This window comes from Monocercomonoides exilis (assembly GCF_001643675.1).
Source record: "Monocercomonoides exilis strain PA203 chromosome Unknown scaffold19-1596985, whole genome shotgun sequence".
NCBI classification, from domain to species: domain Eukaryota; phylum Preaxostyla; order Oxymonadida; family Polymastigidae; genus Monocercomonoides; species Monocercomonoides exilis.
The window spans coordinates 940,080-960,236 of NW_027150564.1; the positions used below are offsets into that span (position 1 = coordinate 940,080).

Genomic DNA, 20,157 nt, shown 5'->3' on the forward strand with positions numbered 1-20,157 from the left:
AGAAGAAGAAGAAGAAGAAGAGGGAAAGGGAAAAGGAGTAGGAGAAGAAGAAGAAGAAGGGTGGGCAGATGAAAAGAACAAATTCACATTTGAAGAGAAAGAAATCGAAGATAAAAGGAAGGATATCATATGAGGGAAGCGAAGAAGAGGAAGAGGAAGATAACGAAGGAGAGTATGAAAGAAATGAAGAAGAAGAAGAAGATTATGATGACGATGAAGGCAAAGAAAGCGAAGAAGACGAGGAAGCAACGCCAAGCGAAGAGAACAAGTTCGAAGATCTGTCGAAGTCGAAGTCGAAGTCAAAAATAAAATACGTTCCCTTTCTTGGTTCATCCTGGCTGGATCAGAGTTTTTGGGAGCTTGGCGACTTCTGCGAACAGCCCAGCATTACAGAAAAGGAGCAGACAAAAGAGAGGAACCAAGATTTCAGCTTCTGCACACTCTTTCTTTCGTTCTTCCCTTCTGATTGTCGCACTATTTGTGCAGTTGTGACACAGCGCCCGCTCTTCTTTGAAAACCTCTTTGCGAATCCAATTGAAGTTGTGCATCCGACACTGAAATTGGAGAATGTTTGTGGGAAGATGGATGTATCACTCGAAGAGCAGATCAGAACAAAAGTGAATTTCATCAGACTGGTAGAGAATAAAATAGACAATTGTTTGTGCTTTTGAAGCGATTATGTTCAATAATTCATTTACATTAACTTCTTATTTTTATTTTTTGTTTATTCATAAATTTAATTTTTCCCATCAGATGATCAGTCTGTCACCATCCTCTCCCGCACCCTTCGTGTTTTCGTGTACAACACCCACAAAATGCTGTCTAAAAAGCCTCTTTCGAATTTTCTTGTGAAAGGCAAAGCTTCTTCGATGCAACTCAAAGATGGAAAAAAGATGAACATTGTCAATTACTTCCCTCCTTCAAAAGCCAAAAAAACATCTTTTGTTCGCTTTTGCTGTCCACATCAGCTTTTGACACTGATATTTAAAGTTGAATTTGAACTGCTCATTCCGATCCCACTTCCCCATCTACCTGTTTCAGACGGCTCTTTTTTCTTTTCGAAGGAAGGTAGATTTGGATATGAAGCGCCAAAAGTGATGATTTCAGATAAGGAAAAGAGGAAAATATGTGTCGTGTGGAAGGAATTCAGGCCATTGAGGCGAGTTCGGAGAGAGAGAGAGAGATAAAAAAGAGGAAGGAGACGAGGAAGATGGAGAAGAGGGATAGAGATAATGATGAGGATGAAAGTGACGATGATGAAAGCGATGAAGAAGATGATTACGATGATGATGACGATAATGAAGCATTTAACAAGCCAAGCAAATAAAAACTTTCGCGGAAGCAAGAGAAAAAACTCAAGCAAAAAAACACTTTTCCTTCATCGTCCTCTTTTCTCTTCTTCTTCTTCTTCATTGTCTTCTTCTCGTCCTCTTTCTCATTCTCTTTCTATCTCTCAAAGAGAAAGAGAACAAACAAGAGGAAGAATGCAAAGTGGAACAGCAAAATACTCTCAATAATCAGCAAATGATTTAATCTTGTGGCAAAACATCGTTTTGAATGAAATGATGCTGAGAGGAGACAAACCAACAAGCATCATTTCTTCTTCCTTTTCCTCTTTCTCCACCTCTTCTTCTGCTCCTTTATCTTTATCTTCATCATCATCATCTTCTTCTTCTTCTTCATTGTCTTCTTCTTCCACTTCTTCCTCTTCATCACATTCTCATTCTTCCCCCTTTGCCTTCTCTCTTCTTTCAAACAATTTCTTTCCGATAAATGCAATGTTCTTCACTCCATCAGACTATTTTATCATTTCTGCAACCTTATTTTCCAAAGTCCACTTAGGCTTCGCATTCAGCTCCGTCTGATCCTTCATCACCATTGCAGTTTCCTAATTTTCATGTCATCTCGCTCACGCACTCCAATAGAGTGACATTTCATTCTCTGGATAATACGGAATTATCTGAACTTCGTTTCATTCACTTTTTTTGTTTAGAAAATAAAATTCCTTCACAAATGTATTATCACCGTTTCATGAAACAGAAAAAGAATCGCATCATACGTTTTTGTGCAAATTTTAACTTTGTACAAAAGATTTTTTCAACTGTTAGTTACAATAATAGTCTTCAAACAACCATTTTATCGATTCATAAAATTGCCACAACAATCAAATGTTATTTTTGAAACGATGATCAAATTTGTATTAAAAATCAAAACCAAAAAGATAAAAGAGAATTGTTTGAAATACGCTTAACCCCATTTCCTTATATAAATAATAATCAAAAAGCCTTGTTTGAGCAATGCAACATTTGCAATAAAATTTAACCAAATCATTGAACTTCAAAATAAGAAATCAAAGCAAGCATGAATCAAAAATGAAAAAAAGTGAAATCTTTAAGTGAGTGAAAGTCTCAAAATAAAAAATAATAAACTATTGTTAAAAAATCATTTAAACACATTTATATCTTCCAACTCGACTGATCTTTGACAAACGACTGATCTTTGTCGTTCGACTGATCTCTACAAAGATCTGTCGATAATTCATTTTTATTATTAGAATTTCAGAAAAAAAAAGAAAAAATTATGATCATTCATTTCCTTATAAAATAATTTACATTTATAAATAAAAAAATATTGAAAAAGATTTTATTTCATTTTTTTCTAAAAAAAATTTTATATTTTATATTTTTTAATATCCAAAAAATATAAACTCGTTAAAATTGTCGGTCGAGTTGTCGAGTTGTCGAGTTGTTTTGAAAATGTCGGTCTGTCGCAGAGGCCTAGTTACACCTATGCCATTTTTTTGTGCAAAAAAATATTTTCTGGAAAAATAAATTAAAATATTTAATTTTTTTGAGCTTAAACGAAACTTTTTAATTTCAAAATATTACTAACGCGAAATTTTTTTCCATGGACAGTTTGTGCAAAAAATACAGGACATCGCAAAAAATACCGGACAAGATCGATATCTCAATTACAGCAAGAAGAAAATTTCTGTTAAATTTCCTCAACACACATCTCGTCTGCACAAACTCAATTGATAATGAGACTTTTAAAAATCGCCTCATTCGTACTCAGAGTTATTATTATTTTTAATATTTCGGAGAAATAGGATTTTGAGTTTCTCCGAGATTTCGATATATATTTTTTCTGAGCATAAACGAGGAAGAAATGAAAGTCTTGTATGTCACGTGAGTTTGTATTGATGAGATATATTTTGAGGAAAATTGTCAGAATTATTCCTCTTGCAGTTATTGAGATATCGATCTTGTCCGGTATTTTTTGCGATGTCCTGTATTTTTTGTACAAACTGAACGTCAGAACTGTAAAACTTCTCGTCAGAATTCATTACGTCACACAGGTTTATCAATAATTCAAAATGCAAATATAATAAAACACAAATACAAATAAGCAAAAAAAAAAAAACAGGTTTTTCGAAAAAAAAAAAAAAAAAAAAAAAAAAAAAAAAAAAAAAAAAAAAAAATAAAAATTCAAATTTGACATTTTATGATCATGGGACCGTCAATGAAGTTAGGAAGTGTCAAAGGAGTCAGTATCTGGCTGGGAAGAAAGTTTTAATTTTTTTATGAAACATTGTTAAGTTTGAAGAATAAAGTGAAATGAATAAATAAATAAAAATTAATTTATGAAACGAAATCCCCAAAAATCAGTGAAAAATAAAAAATTCATTTAAAAAAAAACCTTCACTGACGCAGATTTCAAATAACTGACGGACAAGACATAAAATATTTTATCTGTGACTCAAATTTAAATTAGAACTACAATAAATTGAAAACTGGCAGTTATTAAAAGGCGAAAAAGTGATCACACTCATTATCCAAAAATTGAAAATAAAGTATTTCAACTTTCGATTTAATTACAACTGAAGCAATTGAATGAATTTAAACAGTACACCGGCGGAGAATATAAACGACAAAAAGCAGATTCAACCTAAAAAACATCGTGATCCAGAGGATAAGGATAAGAACGGACAAAAGGAGGAAATGAGAAGCATCAAAGAGGGGAAAAAACAGATGAATTGGGATCTACAGATAACAAAATAACGCTTAGCAATAAGGATGAGGGAACAAAGACTTCAGATTGGTTCTCCGAAAATATAGCAAAGCTGAAAGAATGGATGGATTGTTTTAAAGATTTATTAAAAGATGGATATGCAACTGCTTCACAATTTATAACTGAAATTAAACCAATTATTATAAAATGGAAGTGGTTATTAATTATTATCGGAACAATATTCGTATATTTCATTTCGATAATATGCGCAGAATTTGATGAAAAAACAACAGTTAAGAAGCAAATAGAAGACTTCAATTATGGAAAACCGAGGCTAATGAATACTGGCAATGTAGATATCGATGCGAATGAATTCACACTGGCAATGAAGTGGATTCAATCTACGAAAACAAATCCACCAGAATGGATGAGGCATAGCAATACAATATCTGGCAAGAATGGAAAAACAATTGCAATGCTTTTGATTGAAAATGTTAAAACAGATCCACCAAAATGGATGAGGCATAGCAATACAATATCAGACAAGAATAATAAGACAATGGCAATGTATTGGATTGAAAATTTGAAAGCAGAACCCCCAAAATGGATGCGGCATTACAATGCACTTTCCGATGAGAATGGAAAGACATTGGCCATGCTTTGGATTGAAAATGTTAAAACAGATCCACCAAAATGGATGCGTCACAGCATTTCATTTGCTGACAAGAATAATAAGACAATGGCCATGTTTTGGATAAGATTTGTCAAATCAGAACCACCAAGGTGGATGAGGCATGATGATTCACTTGCTGATCAGGATGGAATGACAATAACATCGTATTGGAAGATTTTTGTTGGGGATAGCCTGCCATATTGGATGAAACCCTAAATTTCAATTGAAATAAAAAAATTTTTTGAAGAAGGAATTTCAGCTTTTTAATGAGAAACTACTGTTTCATGGTTATATGAATTATCATATAGGCACATCTATTTTTTAAAGATTGCTACCCTAAGTCAATGAAGTTACTTTTCATAATGAGTAATTATTCACAATTCGAAATAAGAAAAGCGAGCATCCAAAACTTTTAAATTATTTTTTATTTTTTGTATCTCATCTTTCAATTTGTATTAATTTATTTTTTTTTATTACCAATTATTTGAAACACATGTCTGCTTTTCATTTTCGGTTAATAATTAAAAAATTTACTGAAAAAAATTATTGAAACACAATTTTTTCAAACTTTATGAAAAATTACAGGCTTCAATTTGAATCCAAAAAATGTAATGAGTTGAAAAGCGAATCAAATTCTTTTTATCTTTAGTGCTCATTTTTTGCAAATGAAGAAGATAGAGTTTTTTTTTTTGACAGAAGTCATATAATTTTTCAAAAGAAAACTGATGTAAAAATAACAATGAAATACGCAAAATGAAGAGCAAGAAAATAAAAAAAAAGATTTTTTTGAAATGACAAATATATAACAACCATAATTAAGATTTGTTTCATTTTTTGATAAATTGTTTTAAACTTCCTGTGATTTGATAACAGAAATGGTTTAAAAAGAATTACAGTATTTTTGTGAAAGGAAAATACTGTTTCGCAAATTCTCTTTCTTTTCACAATTTGTCATTAAAAGGGTCAGCTGTGATTTTGATAAGGAAAACATTTTTCTATATCCATTTTGATATTGTTGTTCAAAGTTTGAAAAATGTAATTTATAGCAAATTAAAAAATTTTTTTATTCAAATAAAAAAAATTCTTATTTTAACTTATTTTTTGTTGTATTTGGCTAAAAAATTAAAAAACAAGAAAAAAACAAATAAAATCAAAAATTGTTACAAATGAAAAGTGGAAATACAAAATATTTGCAATATTTGGATCAATGAATGTATTTATTAATTTGCTCATTAAGTGTTTAAGATAATCCAAGCAAAAATAACAAAACATGTGCAAGAAAATCATAAATTTTCTTTTTGAAACCAGTTTGCATCCAACGAGGTGGTCTTGTTTTTATACTTGTTTTCCAATAATCCGCCATTCTTCTTTTTCTTTTATCACGAAGTTTGACTTCGTGCCTCATCCATTCAGGTGGTTCTGCTTTGGCATATCTTATATAGTGCATTGCCAAAGTTGCTCCATCCTGATCAGAGAGTGTACTGTCATGTCTCATCCATTCTGGTGGTTCTATCCTCACAAGTTCAATCCAATGCATCGCCATTGTTTTCTCTTTTTTGTCACCAAGAGTGATATCATGTCTCATCCATTCGGGTGGATCTGTTTTGACTTCTTTTATCCAATGCATGGCCATAGTTGATCCGTTCTTATCACCAAGTGTTATGCCGTGTCTCATCCATTCCGGTGGATCTGTTTTAACTTCTTTTATCCATATCATTGCCGATGTGAATCCATCCAAATTTTTCAGAGAAATGTCATGTCTCATCCATTCGGGTGGATCTGTTTTGATTTCTTTTATCCAATGCATGACCATCGTACATTTATCCTTATCACTAAGGATGTTACAATGTCTCATCCATTCTGGTGGTTCTATCCTCACAAGTTCAATCCAATGCATCGCCATTGTTTTCTCTTTTTTGTCACCAAGAGTGATATCATGTCTCATCCATTCGGGTGGATCTGTTTTGACTTCTTTTATCCAATGCATGGCCATAGTTGATCCGTTCTTATCACCAAGTGTTATGCCGTGTCTCATCCATTCCGGTGGATCTGTTTTAACTTCTTTTATCCATATCATTGCCGATGTGAATCCATCCAAATTTTTCAGAGAAATGTCATGTCTCATCCATTCGGGTGGATCTGTTTTGATTTCTTTTATCCAATGCATGACCATCGTACATTTATCCTTATCACTAAGGATGTTACAATGTCTCATCCATTCTGGTGGTTCTATCCTCACAAGTTCAATCCAATGCATCGCCATTGTTTTTCTCTTTTTGTCACCAAGAGTGATATCATGTCTCATCCATTCGGGTGGATCTGTTTTGACTTCTTTTATCCAATGCATGGCCATAGTTGATCCGTTCTTATCACCAAGTGTTATGCCGTGTCTCATCCATTCCGGTGGATCTGTTTTAACTTCTTTTATCCATATCATTGCCGATGTGAATCCATCCAAATTTTTCAGAGAAATGTCATGTCTCATCCATTCGGGTGGATCTGTTTTGATTTCTTTTATCCAATGCATGACCATCGTACATTTATCCTTATCACTAAGGATGTTACAATGTCTCATCCATTCTGGTGGTTCTATCCTCACAAGTTCAATCCAATGCATCGCCATTGTTTTCTCTTTTTTGTCACCAAGAGTGATATCATGTCTCATCCATTCGGGTGGATCTGTTTTGACTTCTTTTATCCAATGCATGGCCATAGTTGATCCGTTCTTATCACCAAGTGTTATGCCGTGTCTCATCCATTCCGGTGGATCTGTTTTAACTTCTTTTATCCATATCATTGCCGATGTGAATCCATCCAAATTTTTCAGAGAAATGTCATGTCTCATCCATTCGGGTGGATCTGTTTTGATTTCTTTTATCCAATGCATGACCATCGTACATTTATCCTTATCACTAAGGATGTTACAATGTCTCATCCATTCTGGTGGTTCTATCCTCACAAGTTCAATCCAATGCATCGCCATTGTTTTCTCTTTTGTCACCAAGAGTGATATCATGTCTCATCCATTCGGGTGGATCTGTTTTGACTTCTTTTATCCAATGCATGGCCATAGTTGATCCGTTCTTATCACCAAGTGTTATGCCGTGTCTCATCCATTCCGGTGGATCTGTTTTAACTTCTTTTATCCATATCATTGCCGATGTGAATCCATCCAAATTTTTCAGAGAAATGTCATGTCTCATCCATTCGGGTGGATCTGTTTTGATTTCTTTTATCCAATGCATGACCATCGTACATTTATCCTTATCACTAAGGATGTTACAATGTCTCATCCATTCTGGTGGTTCTATCCTCACAAGTTCAATCCAATGCATCGCCATTGTTTTCTCTTTTTTGTCACCAAGAGTGATATCATGTCTCATCCATTCGGGTGGATCTGTTTTGACTTCTTTTATCCAATGCATGGCCATAGTTGATCCGTTCTTATCACCAAGTGTTATGCCGTGTCTCATCCATTCCGGTGGATCTGTTTTAACTTCTTTTATCCATATCATTGCCGATGTGAATCCATCCAAATTTTTCAGAGAAATGTCATGTCTCATCCATTCGGGTGGATCTGTTTTGATTTCTTTTATCCAATGCATGACCATCGTACATTTATCCTTATCACTAAGGATGTTACAATGTCTCATCCATTCTGGTGGTTCTATCCTCACAAGTTCAATCCAATGCATCGCCATTGTTTTCTCTTTTTTGTCACCAAGAGTGATATCATGTCTCATCCATTCGGGTGGATCTGTTTTGACTTCTTTTATCCAATGCATGGCCATAGTTGATCCGTTCTTATCACCAAGTGTTATGCCGTGTCTCATCCATTCCGGTGGATCTGTTTTAACTTCTTTTATCCATATCATTGCCGATGTGAATCCATCCAAATTTTTCAGAGAAATGTCATGTCTCATCCATTCGGGTGGATCTGTTTTGATTTCTTTTATCCAATGCATGACCATCGTACATTTATCCTTATCACTAAGGATGTTACAATGTCTCATCCATTCTGGTGGTTCTATCCTCACAAGTTCAATCCAATGCATCGCCATTGTTTTCTCTTTTTTGTCACCAAGAGTGATATCATGTCTCATCCATTCGGGTGGATCTGTTTTGACTTCTTTTATCCAATGCATGGCCATAGTTGATCCGTTCTTATCACCAAGTGTTATGCCGTGTCTCATCCATTCCGGTGGATCTGTTTTAACTTCTTTTATCCATATCATTGCCGATGTGAATCCATCCAAATTTTTCAGAGAAATGTCATGTCTCATCCATTCGGGTGGATCTGTTTTGATTTCTTTTATCCAATGCATGACCATCGTACATTTATCCTTATCACTAAGGATGTTACAATGTCTCATCCATTCTGGTGGTTCTATCCTCACAAGTTCAATCCAATGCATCGCCATTGTTTTCTCTTTTTTGTCACCAAGAGTGATATCATGTCTCATCCATTCGGGTGGATCTGTTTTGACTTCTTTTATCCAATGCATGGCCATAGTTGATCCGTTCTTATCACCAAGTGTTATGCCGTGTCTCATCCATTCCGGTGGATCTGTTTTTGCATTCTCAATCCAGTACATGGCCATTGTCTTTCCTTTGTTATCAGAAAGTTTGTTGTCATGCCTCATCCATTCGGGTGGATCTGTTTTGACTTCTTTTATCCAATGCATAGCCTCTGTTCTTCTATTCAAGTCACCATGCATGTTATTATGTCTCAGTCTTTTTGGCGGATCTGTTTTTGCATTCTCAATCCAGTACATGGCCATTGTCTTTCCTTTGTTATCAGAAAGTTTGTTGTCATGCCTCATCCATTCGGGTGGATCTGTTTTGACTTCTTTTATCCAATGCATAGCCTCTGTTCTTCTATTCAAGTCACCATGCATGTTATTATGTCTCAGTCTTTTTGGCGGATCTGTTTTCACATGTTTGATCCAGTGCATTGCTATTGTAAGCCCTTCTTTATCCCCAATAGTTTTTTCATGTCGAATGCATTTTGGTGGAATTGTTTTCACATGTTTGATCCAGTGCATTACCATTGTTATCCCTTCTTTATCACCATATGTTTTATCATGTCTAATGCTTTCAGGTGGAATTGTTTTCACATGTTTGATCCAAAGCATTGCCATTGTTTTCCCTTCTTTATCCCCAAGTGTGGTGTCGTGTTTCATCCATTCTTTCGGCTTGGTCTTAACCTCTTGTATCCAATTCATTGCGATTGTTTTCCCTTCTTTATCCCTTTGCATTTTTTCATGTCTCATCCATTTCGGTGGTTCTGCTTTCACATACTTGATCCACTGCATTGCCATTGTTTTCCCTTCGCAATTACCAAGTGTGATATCGTGTCTCATCCATTTCGGCGGTTCTGTTTGAACATTTTCAATCCACTGCATTGCCATTGTATTTCCTTCTTTGTCTGCAAGTGTTACATCATGTCTTATTTCTTCTGGTGGTTCTGTTTTTATCCAATATATCCAGAACATTGCCAAAGTCCATCCATTTTTATCAGTAAGTGTATTTTCGTGTATCAAACTTTCTGGCGTTTTAAATCTTAAGAGATGAAAAACTTTCAATGCAATTGTCCTCTTCCATTTTGCATTATATCTGATTTGTTTAGGTGGCATTGACTTTTTGGAAACAATCCAACGCATTGCTTCTGTTCTTCCATCTTCATCGATAGCTGTTGGATCACAATTCTTTTCCGATGAATCAGCTTGCTTTTTAGTTTTAGAACTCCAAAAACATATCCAATTGCCCATTTTCTAAGTAATTCACACAAAAATTCAATTGTTAAAAAATATATATATTTTCTAATAATATATTCGATCGAAATTTGAATTTAATATAGGGCAAATTTTTTGTATTTGGGGCAAAATTTTCGGCAAATGGGTAATATACCGGTACATCAGAATTGGCTATATTTTACGATAAAAGTATTTATCATAGTATTATATTTATTCATACAAAATATCAGAGTGAGGAAATCATTCTGTGTTGAAATAAAAAATTTTCAAAATAATAATAAAAAATCATTCTGGGACATGATATTTTTATATATAAATAATGAAAAAAATATTTGAAAATGCAATGAAAAATTATTCTGAAGGGCTTTATTCAGTCGAACTTTCTCCGTCTCCTGCTCCAAATGGATCAAAATCATCATCTTCTTTAATTTCAGGAAGAATATCATCTGCATCTGTGATTTATTCTTCAACCATTTCTTCAATATTATCATTTTCCTCTTCGATCAATTCAACAGGTTCATAATGAATCAACTCTTTCATCACATCTTCAAACTCAAGCTTCAATGAACTTTTCACCGAAAACATTGCAATCTGATCGGCGAGATATTTTATTCTCATTCCGGACTGAGGAAAAGATGATTTTAAATGCTTCCATAACCCTTCAATTGTGTTTGTGCAAGCCTTATTCTCTTTATTGAAGAATTCCCGCTTGTGGCGGACTGTTTCATGTAAATAACCAAACGTACTCAAACATTGGTAAGCTTTCCATTCGTCAGAATATATCTTTGTTCCGAATTTGATGTGATCCAGAATTATCGGAATCAGTGTATCTTTGGTTCTGTCTTGTACTATCATCAAAAATCTATCACCTGCTCCTCCACCTTCCAACCTTTCGACTCCTCCAAAAATCCAAATCAATTTCTTCTTTTTTCCTTTATGGTATTTCCTTCTTCTCCAGACTGCTTCGTCTATCTCCACAATCTTCCCCTCTCCTCCGATTTTGTGCTGGTTTCTGTTCCAAATCCGCATGCAACAGCACCTCATTGCACTAGCCCAATATGATATTGTTTTTCTGTTTACGGACAATAACATTAAAACAGTTTTGATTGGGATTTTCAACCAGAGATATAGTAATACAAGCAGAGTAATTCCAAGGGGCTTTTTCATATTTTCTAATACTGTTCCTTCATGAACGGAACTTTTGAATTTACTGCATCTGGGACAAATCCAATATCTGTATCCTTCTTCCATTCTGCAATTTTTTTCTATTTTGTGTATTCGACATATTGGTGCAATTCCATCTCGCAGCACTGTGAAATACCAATTCCATGCTTTCTCTTTGTCATAAATTGAGCGATTCATCAATGAAATTGTTCTATCTTTCAAGATCAAATTTGGTTCAGCCATGACAAAATATTGTTCCTTCCCTTAAATTGTTAAAATTTTTTTGATCATAATATTTTCAAAAATTTTTTGAACGAGTTTCCGCACAAAATTAACAAGTTTAAATAGCATAATAATATATTACAAATTGTTATTTATAGATTGGAAGTGCTTTTGAATGTTCCTGTATAATACCCTTTTGCCAAATTTTCTTGTTCCAAATTTTGTTCCACCCGTCATTTAAACAAAATTTTCAATATGTAATTTAATTATACACTTATTTATTTTTTTATTTTTATTTTTATGAAAATTTTGATAACAAATATTAATTTACCTGGGAAACTGATTCTGGACCCAAGTCCTTCAAGTTTCTCAATTAGTAAAAAAGAATTAAGAAACAGGATTGAATCAGTCTAGTCCTCAGCCGAATATAATTCGGATTCATTGGATAAGCATAAACAAATATTTATTATTTCTTAGTTAATTGGGTGATTTTTTTGTAATCATAAAAAAAGATCAAAAATCGAAAAAATAAAATCGATTGTGGCATTTTTTGATCAAAGAGTTAAATCAATTTTTTTTTGTAAGTATTTAGCTTCAATTTTTGTAACATATATTTGTTTTATTTCCTTTTGCAAAAAACATACCTCTTTTATGTTTTTTATGAAAGAGAATTTTTTGATCAAGTTTAATAAAAATTGACTTAAAATAAATGAATAAAACTTCAGAAAAATAATTGAAGATTCAAGACAAACTTAGCAATACCAACAATTGGAAAATTAAAACAAAAAACATCGGAAAAGTTTGAAATTTGTAAAAAATAATAATTTTTGATTTTCAAAAAAAGACAATAGTTTATCGCCTTTAATTTATTTCGTTTCAACATTACGAATTATCCGTTCCAGTTTAGTGTTTCAGTGACTGGATGGAATTGTGGAAAAGAAAATATCGTCAAGAACGATAGCTGATGCAGATTCTTTATCTATTTCTCTCTCTTTTCCTGATCTTATAACTTATACACTTTTATCTCCATCCCCTTTGTTCTTCATCCAAAATACTCCATTATTGTTTCTTTAACATTCTCATTCTACATACTCACTATATCTCTCCTTAATTCACAAAGGAATTCATTCCGCTCATCCTTTGCTTCCTCTTCTTTCTTCTTTTATTTCTTCATTAATTGCCACCTCCCCAGCCCTCTCCCTCTCCCTCGCCAACTGCACCATCACCAACATAGACACAGCTCCACAAAGCCAACAGACTGCCGCCAATGGCGGGTGCATCTCATTCGCCTCATCTGCCCCTGCCAACACATTTTCTGTGAACAACACCACCTTCTCCACCTGCTCTGTGAGCGAGGATACAAGTTCTGGAGGAAGAGGCGGCGCTCTCATGATCGAGTACAAGGATGATTCAGAAGTGTCATCCACAACCTTTTCCATCACCAATATCGTGTTTTCAGCCAACAAAGCCAGTGTCGGAAGTAATATGTATTTTGTTTGAGAATCCCTTGTTGCTTCTGTGAACGAGTCTTCCTTCGCCTTCATGAGAAGCATCACTCAAAAAGACAACTCGGTTGTTGGACATGATAGAACAGAGGCATTCGGAGATTGGGATGTTGACTTATTTATATTTCTCGGTTGACAATACGCAAACACGGTAGGTATTGGTAGCGTGTCTGGTGTCAAGGAAGTGAATCGTGGTTTGGAGCAAGGATCATGTTTGAATGAGAACGACGGGATTGGGCTCCTGAAAAATACGCAGAAAAAGGTGGCAAAGACGAAGATAAAGGAGAAGATAAAATAAGCAGAAGATGAAGATGAAGACGCTGTTGTAGCAACAGAATTGCCTGTCTGTTTGTTTGTGTGTGCGTTTCTTGAAAAGTGAAAAGTCTAAAAAGGAAGTTTATAAATTTTTAATTCTATTCATTCTTTTTCTTTCACTTTCTCTCTCCATCTCCTTCTCTTCCTCTCTCCTGGTTTTATTTTACCTCTCTCTATCCCCTTCTCCAGCCTCCATTCCCTTCGCTGCTTCGTCTCTATCTTAAGATTCACTCCTTTCTTCTGCTCTTTCACTTTCGTATTCTCACTGAAGATGTCGTAAGAAGGCGCACAAGACAAAATTGGCACGCAGATTCGGCTGGCGGTGTGTTTTAATACGGCCGAATGAAAATGTGGTGGAGTTGAAGAGGAGGTTAATGCAAGAAAGAAGAGAGGATTTCTGTTTCTGGTGATGTGAGCTTGGCTGACTAGAATAGCGAAGCTTCAAAGCGGTCGGTGGAGGTGTATCTGAGAAGGAAGAAATATACGAGAAGGAAGATGTGAAGGAGAAGTAGTTACAAAAGAAGGAGATACTGATAATAAAAAAGCTCTTTTGTTGATTTTGCAGAAATGAAGAAGAAGAAGAAGAAGAAGAAGAATTACAGAGGGTATTGAGAAGAACAACGCTGTCAGCTGCAACGGCGAGATCATTGGCGTTGAGATGCTGGATGGAGGAGCTTGAGCCATCGTCGAACGCGAGCAGCGGAGAGGAAGTGCTGAGGGCGGAGAGGTTGGCGTGGGAGATAAAGAATGAAGAAGTATGTAGAGCACGAAGAGTGGGGCAGGAGAGGTGGACGAAATTTTAAAAGAAGATTGATAGAAGAAGTTTTCTCATGAAAACACAAAAAAGTGCGGAGTTGAGGTGGACATACTTGTCGGCTGCAGAAAAGATGGAAGAGGATGCAGTGAGGGATCCGTCGAGAGGAGAAGAGGGAAGAGTGTGCAGATGCGAAGGAAGAGTGAAAAGAAATATTGCAGAAGGTGAGGATGCAGTTGTTGAGAAAAGCGACAACAGCAATGAGAAAGTTGCGGAAAAGAAAACAAGTACAAGATTTCCCGAGGTTTAACGACTCGGATGAAAGCAAGGGAGATCGGCGTATCGAAGAAGTGGGAGGCGAAGATTCAGAAGGCGTTGCAGATGGCGCGGGAGATATGGAGTGCAACTGTGGAGAGGAAAGCGCAGGGGGCAAGCGGGGAGCAGTACTGGCAGGAAGAGGAGTCAGTATATTATTCGACGAATATCTGGTGGGTGTAGAAGAAGGTGATGAAGGGGAGGAGGGGAGATCAAGGACGGGGACGGTGTTGGTGTGGGAGGAGTCGGAGCAGCTGATGGAGGTGTTTGTGGCGAGGGAGGGCTGGGTGAAGTCGAGGGAAAAGAGGTGCACGTTGATTTGGTAGTGGTTGCTGGAGCACTGTAGAAAGGCATCCTCATCCACGAAGGCGTCGTTCAATGCACAGCTGTGGATAAAGATAGGGAAATGGATAGAGTATTTTCGAACTCGGTGCAGTCGACAAACATCTCGCTGCCTCTGATGGTTAAGCCGGAGCAGATGCATTATGTGAGGATTTATGATAATTTGCCCAACAGCTACTCCAGGTAAAATGGAATGAAGTATCTCCTAATATTGTTCAGCAGAATGCCCACTTGCGAGGAAATCGAAGCCCGTGTCCTCTTTCACAAATGCCTTGTTGTCCATGATTGCCCAGAAATACTTCACAAGAGAGATCGAGCGAGACGAATCAGCTGTGTCCAACTCAAATCCGTTAAGCTTATTGAGAAAGCTCAAGTTTGCGTAGAACTTGATCCTGTTTAAATGGCTTATATCCACCACAGCCTGAAGCATGCTTCATATTGTCAACTTCTATTTGTCCTTCCTCGTATCGCATCCAGCAAACATCACATGCACAAGGGCAAACAACCTAATGGCATCGGCTGCATCCAAGAACATTTCGCCGCCCAAGCCATGGCTCTGTGCCTCACCTCTCATATCCAAGGAGGCACACTCCCAAAGGATGAGCCGTTTGTCAGCAGGACAGCCCCTGCCGCCAGCTCAGCTGAAACCCTATCCCTCTGGGTTTCGTTTGGTTCCTCATTTCCTGCACTGCATCGCCTCTTCAAACCCCTGCCATATTCACCAGCCCGCCATCTCAACTCCACTTCGGCACACGCTCAGAAATCAATTTTCTTCATTGAACATCATTGCTGCTTTCATGCTGTATTTATAAAAACAAACTGCATGCCATATTTTATTGCATTTCGAAGTCGCTCAGGATCGGCATTTCAGAGCTTAATAATATCTGCCTGATAAATGGTCTTTCCACATCTCAAAGTTTCCAGGTGCAACATGAGTTACGCTGTTGGTATGGCCAGTAGTATTGGAAGCTGCGCAAGTGGTAGAATGCACCAAAAGCTATTAAACTTCTGACTCAAACGATAAGTCAGAAAGATTTTTATTATCAATTGATGCAGAGTTATCAGTGAATTTAGAAGTTTAGCAAACAGGCAGATCAGCTATCGCAGCAAAGCATTGAACGATGTTGAGGTCCAGATAACAGAAGGAAGCATAAAAAAGGAGGAAGCGGAAGAAGGATTGTCAGAGAGGAAGATGATGGAAAAGAAGTGTGGATGTTTGTTAGGAAGTTGCAAAAACGCTTAGGGAACTTTTGATTTGTCTGAAGAAAAACTTCCTGAATTGCATAGATTCTTATCTTAACATTTTTTCATTAATAATTTTTCTATAACTTTTTTGGATCAAATTTTTAAATCAATATCTTATTGAGAAACATTTGTTTATTTAAAAAAAAGTGACTAACTGTTGCTGATGTGATAATGTAGGTAAGATGTAACATATTGGGTCCCGATTTTAACTGTAAATTATTCTCAATATTTCACCAAATTTAACACATTCGAATATCATCATTCATCAAATGATATTTTTTGTAAAAAAATTATGATTTCTATTGAAAAATCCTATCATAACATAATTTTTAAATCATTATCACTCAAAAGGTGGAACAAATTTATTCGAAAATTATTTGATGATAATGAAAAGAAAACTTTTATGATGATGAAAAATCTTCAGATTCTGTAAATAGCAACTTATTTTATTTAGGTATTTGTGAATTGAGTGAATTAAAGTAGAAAATAATTTGAAGAATGAAGAAGATTTTAATGATTCTGTAAATATTTGTAAATTCTGGTTTTATTTTTGGTAATGAAACTGAAATTCACAACTTATTTGTTAATCGTTGAAACTTAATTACACATTTATTAATCGAATTTTCAACAATGAAGTATATTTAAGAAACAATTCAAGATAATTTCTATGAAAATTTTCGGACCCAATAAGTTACACTTTACCATAATGTATTTGTTGTTTAATCATTTTAAATGAAAACTGCTTTTTATATTGAGAGTTTACAATAAATAAAAACTGTTTAAAAAAAACCAATAAGTTTATAATACCTCAATAACCAACAACACCGCATTTCTTTTTAAAAAAACAGTTTTATTTGTCATGAATATTATACCAGATATGTTTATAATCGATTGAACGCGTGATAAGTTCTCTTCATTAAAGTTATGCAATTTATATGATAATTTTAAAATTTTTTTTTAAAACTGAAAAAAACAAATATTAAATAATTAATATCTATAAATGAATAATAATAATAATATTTTCAGCCGTCTTTTCACATAATTTTTCTAAATTTTTTCTTATCAGCCCAACCCTTAATGAAATATATATTTGATCAAACGTCGGAATTTTTTATGATATCAAAAAAAATCACCCAATTAAACTTTTATTTTTTATTCATTAATTACACCATAAATAATTCTATTTCGAAAAAAAATAATTCGATTTCGAAATTAATAATTCAAAATCGAAAGAAAATAATTCAAATTCGAAAGAAAATAATTCAAATTCGGAATTTCTCAAATGAATAGAATCATTTTGTTTAACATTAAAATCCGATGTCGTACGCTTATTGAAGAATCATTACATGTTTTTTTTCTTTTCAAAAAATATATATTATTCGATGAAAAAAAGAGAGAAATGAAATTTTGAAGATGTTTTTAATTCATAAAAAATTGAGTTTGCTTGATTAAATTTTCTCACTTATTTTCTTGTTATTTCATTGATGAAAATACAGATACTTATATGTTTCAGAATCAATAATATTTGAAAAAATGATTGGATAATTTTGAACTTTTTTGCAATTTCAAAATTCACCATTCTTTTTGGATTTTTTTATGTGACAGTTCTTCTCTTTCATTTATTTTTCTACATTTCTTCTCTTCTCCAAACCTCATCAAATTCTTCAATCTCTTCCCCCCCCCCCCCCCACTCACTCAATCCATTCACCTCAACCATTTCTTTCTCCTCTTCCACTTCCACAAACATTAACATCAACACCAATACAATCCCATCTTTCTCCCTCCACTCATCTCTCTCCATCCACTCATCCATCTTCAAACACACCCACAACCCCATCGATGGTGCCATTTTCCCCAACCTCAACAGTCCATTCACTTCTCTCTCTGCCTTCAATGTTTCTTTTCTCCACCAAGCACGATCTTCTCCAAATGATCTTGTAAAATATTACGGATCCGAAACCCAAAGAGCGAAACCTGGTAGATTGTCCTTTACTGAATTGAACAGCTATCTCTTTGAGTGGTGCGAATGGAATGATTCAACTGGTGGATCAAGTTATGGAGGTGCGCTTTATGTTAACCGCACAAATGCAAACCTCACAATCACTTCCTGTTCATTCAATAATTGTTCAACCAGTTATCATGGTGGAGCGATATTCTGTGAAAATTTGTTAAAAACAGATATCACAAAATCGAATATTACAAATTGTTCAGCCAATCATGCAGGAGCTGCTTATGTCAGTGGGCCACGATCAAATTCTGTTTATTCATTCTCAGAAAACAAATTTGAAATTTGCTCAATAACAAACTGGTGTGGAACTGGCTGGTATTTTACGCTTGAAGGAACTCCAACAAATGCTCAATTCTTGTTCATCAAATGCAAGTGCATCTCAAATTCTGGTAACGATTCTGCTGGTTCTCCAACATTTTATTATCCTCCAAACAATAAACAAAAGCAATTTTTTGTTGAAGAGTGTCAGTATATAAATAATAAATTGACAAATTCGCGCACTTTTGGTGGTGCTGGCATTTGCTGCACCAAAACATTTTCCTGGATGAGTGGAACAAAATTCATCACTTTCTGTTTCTTCGAAGGCAATCAGCAACGAATGTAAGAGGAAATGATGTGTTCTTCGGTGGAAGCAGCATCACTCAATCTCCATTTGAAAATTGTGGCTCAACAACTCCAACAAAAATAGTGTGGAATGACAAAACATCTGCAAAAATAAGGGTGTGAGAGTTTGCCCCATTTCATTGTTTCTCCCCCTTTTCATTCATTGAAATTGAACGTACAATTTTTCCTCTTTTTTTTCGTCTTCTTCTTCTTCTTCTTCTTCTTCTTCTTCTTCTTCCTTTTCCTCCTCCTCCTTTTCTTCTTCTTCTTCTTCTTCTTCTTCTTCTTCTTCTTCCTCCTCCTCCTCCTCCTCCTCCTCCTCCTCTTCTTCTTCTTCTTCTTCCTCCTCCTCCTCCTTCTCCTCTTCCTCTTTTTTTTTTCGTCTTCTTCTTCTTCTTCTTCTTCTTCTTCAAATTCCTCTTCTTCCTCTTCTTCCTCTTCTTCCTCTTCTTCCTCTTCTTCCTCTTCTTCCTCTTCTTCCTCTTCTTCCTCTTCTTCCTCTTCTTCCTCTTCTTCCTCTTCTTCCTCTTCTTCCTCTTCTTCCTCTTCTTCCTCTTCTTCCTCTTCTTCCTCTTCTTCCTCTTCTTCCTCTTCTTCCTCTTCTTCCTCTTCTTCCTCTTCTTCCTCTTCTTCCTCTTCTTCCTCTTCTTCCTCTTCTTCCTCTTCTTCCTCTTCTTCCTCTTCTTCTTTTTCTTCTTCATTTGCATCTCCCAATCCATTTCTTTCCTTTCATTCAAAAAATCCCTTCAATCCTCAAGACCACATTTCCCTTCATAATATTCAATAAAATCTGGAACTTTGTTTTCTTTCACTTTGCTCATCAAACTTCCCTCTTTTCTTTCTTTTCCATTTTTTCTCTTTCTAATTTTTGTTTCTGCTTTATTTCATAACAAATGCTCTTTTTCTTCATTTTCCTCTTTATCGTCGATTCCGATGATGAATGCAAAGTGATCCAATCAGTTGAAGCAATGATGATGAGAACAATGAGGAGGAGGAGGAAGAGGATGATAATGATTGGGATGAATTTGTGTGAAATGTCGATGATGTGTTTGAAGAAGAAGAAGAAGATGAATGAATAGAACGAGTTGATTAATTGTTGAAAATTGAGAAGATGAGATCCAATAAATATCAACGGAAAAATTCATTGAAATTCCCGTCTTATGTTCATTTTTCTTCTGCAGAGATGTAACCTCTGAATCCTTTCACTTTCAGCTCAATCTCTTTCCTCTTTCCAACAATAAATA

General features: G+C 35.2%; 9 protein-coding genes across 9 annotated transcripts; 3 read left to right on the top strand and 6 right to left on the bottom strand.

Moving 5' to 3' along the window:
- Positions 1 to 68: 68 nt before the first annotated feature.
- Positions 69 to 1,187, top strand: MONOS_9580 (putative DDE superfamily endoclease; the record flags this gene model as incomplete). The annotated part of the gene is made up of 2 exons (XM_067880096.1): positions 69 to 657; positions 754 to 1,187. 2 exons carry the CDS (start codon positions 69 to 71, stop codon positions 1,185 to 1,187), a joined length of 1,023 nt encoding a protein of 340 aa, XP_067728528.1.
- A 2,948-nt stretch (positions 1,188 to 4,135) lies between these two features.
- On the top strand, positions 4,136 to 4,900 carry MONOS_9581 (uncharacterized protein; the record flags this gene model as incomplete). Its single annotated transcript, XM_067880097.1, has 1 exon — positions 4,136 to 4,900. One exon carries the CDS (start codon positions 4,136 to 4,138, stop codon positions 4,898 to 4,900), a length of 765 nt encoding a protein of 254 aa, XP_067728529.1.
- A 1,024-nt stretch (positions 4,901 to 5,924) lies between these two features.
- On the bottom strand, positions 5,925 to 7,577 carry MONOS_17499 (uncharacterized protein; the record flags this gene model as incomplete). Its single annotated transcript, XM_067870424.1, has 1 exon — positions 5,925 to 7,577. The coding sequence occupies one exon, from the start codon at positions 7,575 to 7,577 to the stop codon at positions 5,925 to 5,927; it is 1,653 nt and encodes a 550-aa protein (XP_067728530.1).
- A 70-nt stretch (positions 7,578 to 7,647) lies between these two features.
- MONOS_12595 (uncharacterized protein) lies at positions 7,648 to 10,455 on the bottom strand (the record flags this gene model as incomplete). The annotated part of the gene is made up of 1 exon (XM_067865228.1): positions 7,648 to 10,455. The coding sequence occupies one exon, from the start codon at positions 10,453 to 10,455 to the stop codon at positions 7,648 to 7,650; it is 2,808 nt and encodes a 935-aa protein (XP_067728531.1).
- A 2,504-nt stretch (positions 10,456 to 12,959) lies between these two features.
- Positions 12,960 to 13,379, bottom strand: MONOS_12594 (uncharacterized protein; the record flags this gene model as incomplete). The annotated part of the gene is made up of 1 exon (XM_067865227.1): positions 12,960 to 13,379. One exon carries the CDS (start codon positions 13,377 to 13,379, stop codon positions 12,960 to 12,962), a length of 420 nt encoding a protein of 139 aa, XP_067728532.1.
- A 1,281-nt stretch (positions 13,380 to 14,660) lies between these two features.
- MONOS_12593 (uncharacterized protein) lies at positions 14,661 to 15,041 on the top strand (the record flags this gene model as incomplete). The annotated part of the gene is made up of 1 exon (XM_067865226.1): positions 14,661 to 15,041. The coding sequence occupies one exon, from the start codon at positions 14,661 to 14,663 to the stop codon at positions 15,039 to 15,041; it is 381 nt and encodes a 126-aa protein (XP_067728533.1).
- A 221-nt stretch (positions 15,042 to 15,262) lies between these two features.
- Positions 15,263 to 15,631, bottom strand: MONOS_17500 (uncharacterized protein; the record flags this gene model as incomplete). The annotated part of the gene is made up of 2 exons (XM_067870427.1): positions 15,263 to 15,449; positions 15,561 to 15,631. 2 exons carry the CDS (start codon positions 15,629 to 15,631, stop codon positions 15,263 to 15,265), a joined length of 258 nt encoding a protein of 85 aa, XP_067728534.1.
- A 2,298-nt stretch (positions 15,632 to 17,929) lies between these two features.
- MONOS_17501 (uncharacterized protein) lies at positions 17,930 to 18,151 on the bottom strand (the record flags this gene model as incomplete). The annotated part of the gene is made up of 1 exon (XM_067870428.1): positions 17,930 to 18,151. One exon carries the CDS (start codon positions 18,149 to 18,151, stop codon positions 17,930 to 17,932), a length of 222 nt encoding a protein of 73 aa, XP_067728535.1.
- An 899-nt stretch (positions 18,152 to 19,050) lies between these two features.
- Positions 19,051 to 19,632, bottom strand: MONOS_12592 (uncharacterized protein; the record flags this gene model as incomplete). Its single annotated transcript, XM_067865225.1, has 1 exon — positions 19,051 to 19,632. The coding sequence occupies one exon, from the start codon at positions 19,630 to 19,632 to the stop codon at positions 19,051 to 19,053; it is 582 nt and encodes a 193-aa protein (XP_067728536.1).
- Between the last annotated feature and the right edge of the window lie 525 nt (positions 19,633 to 20,157).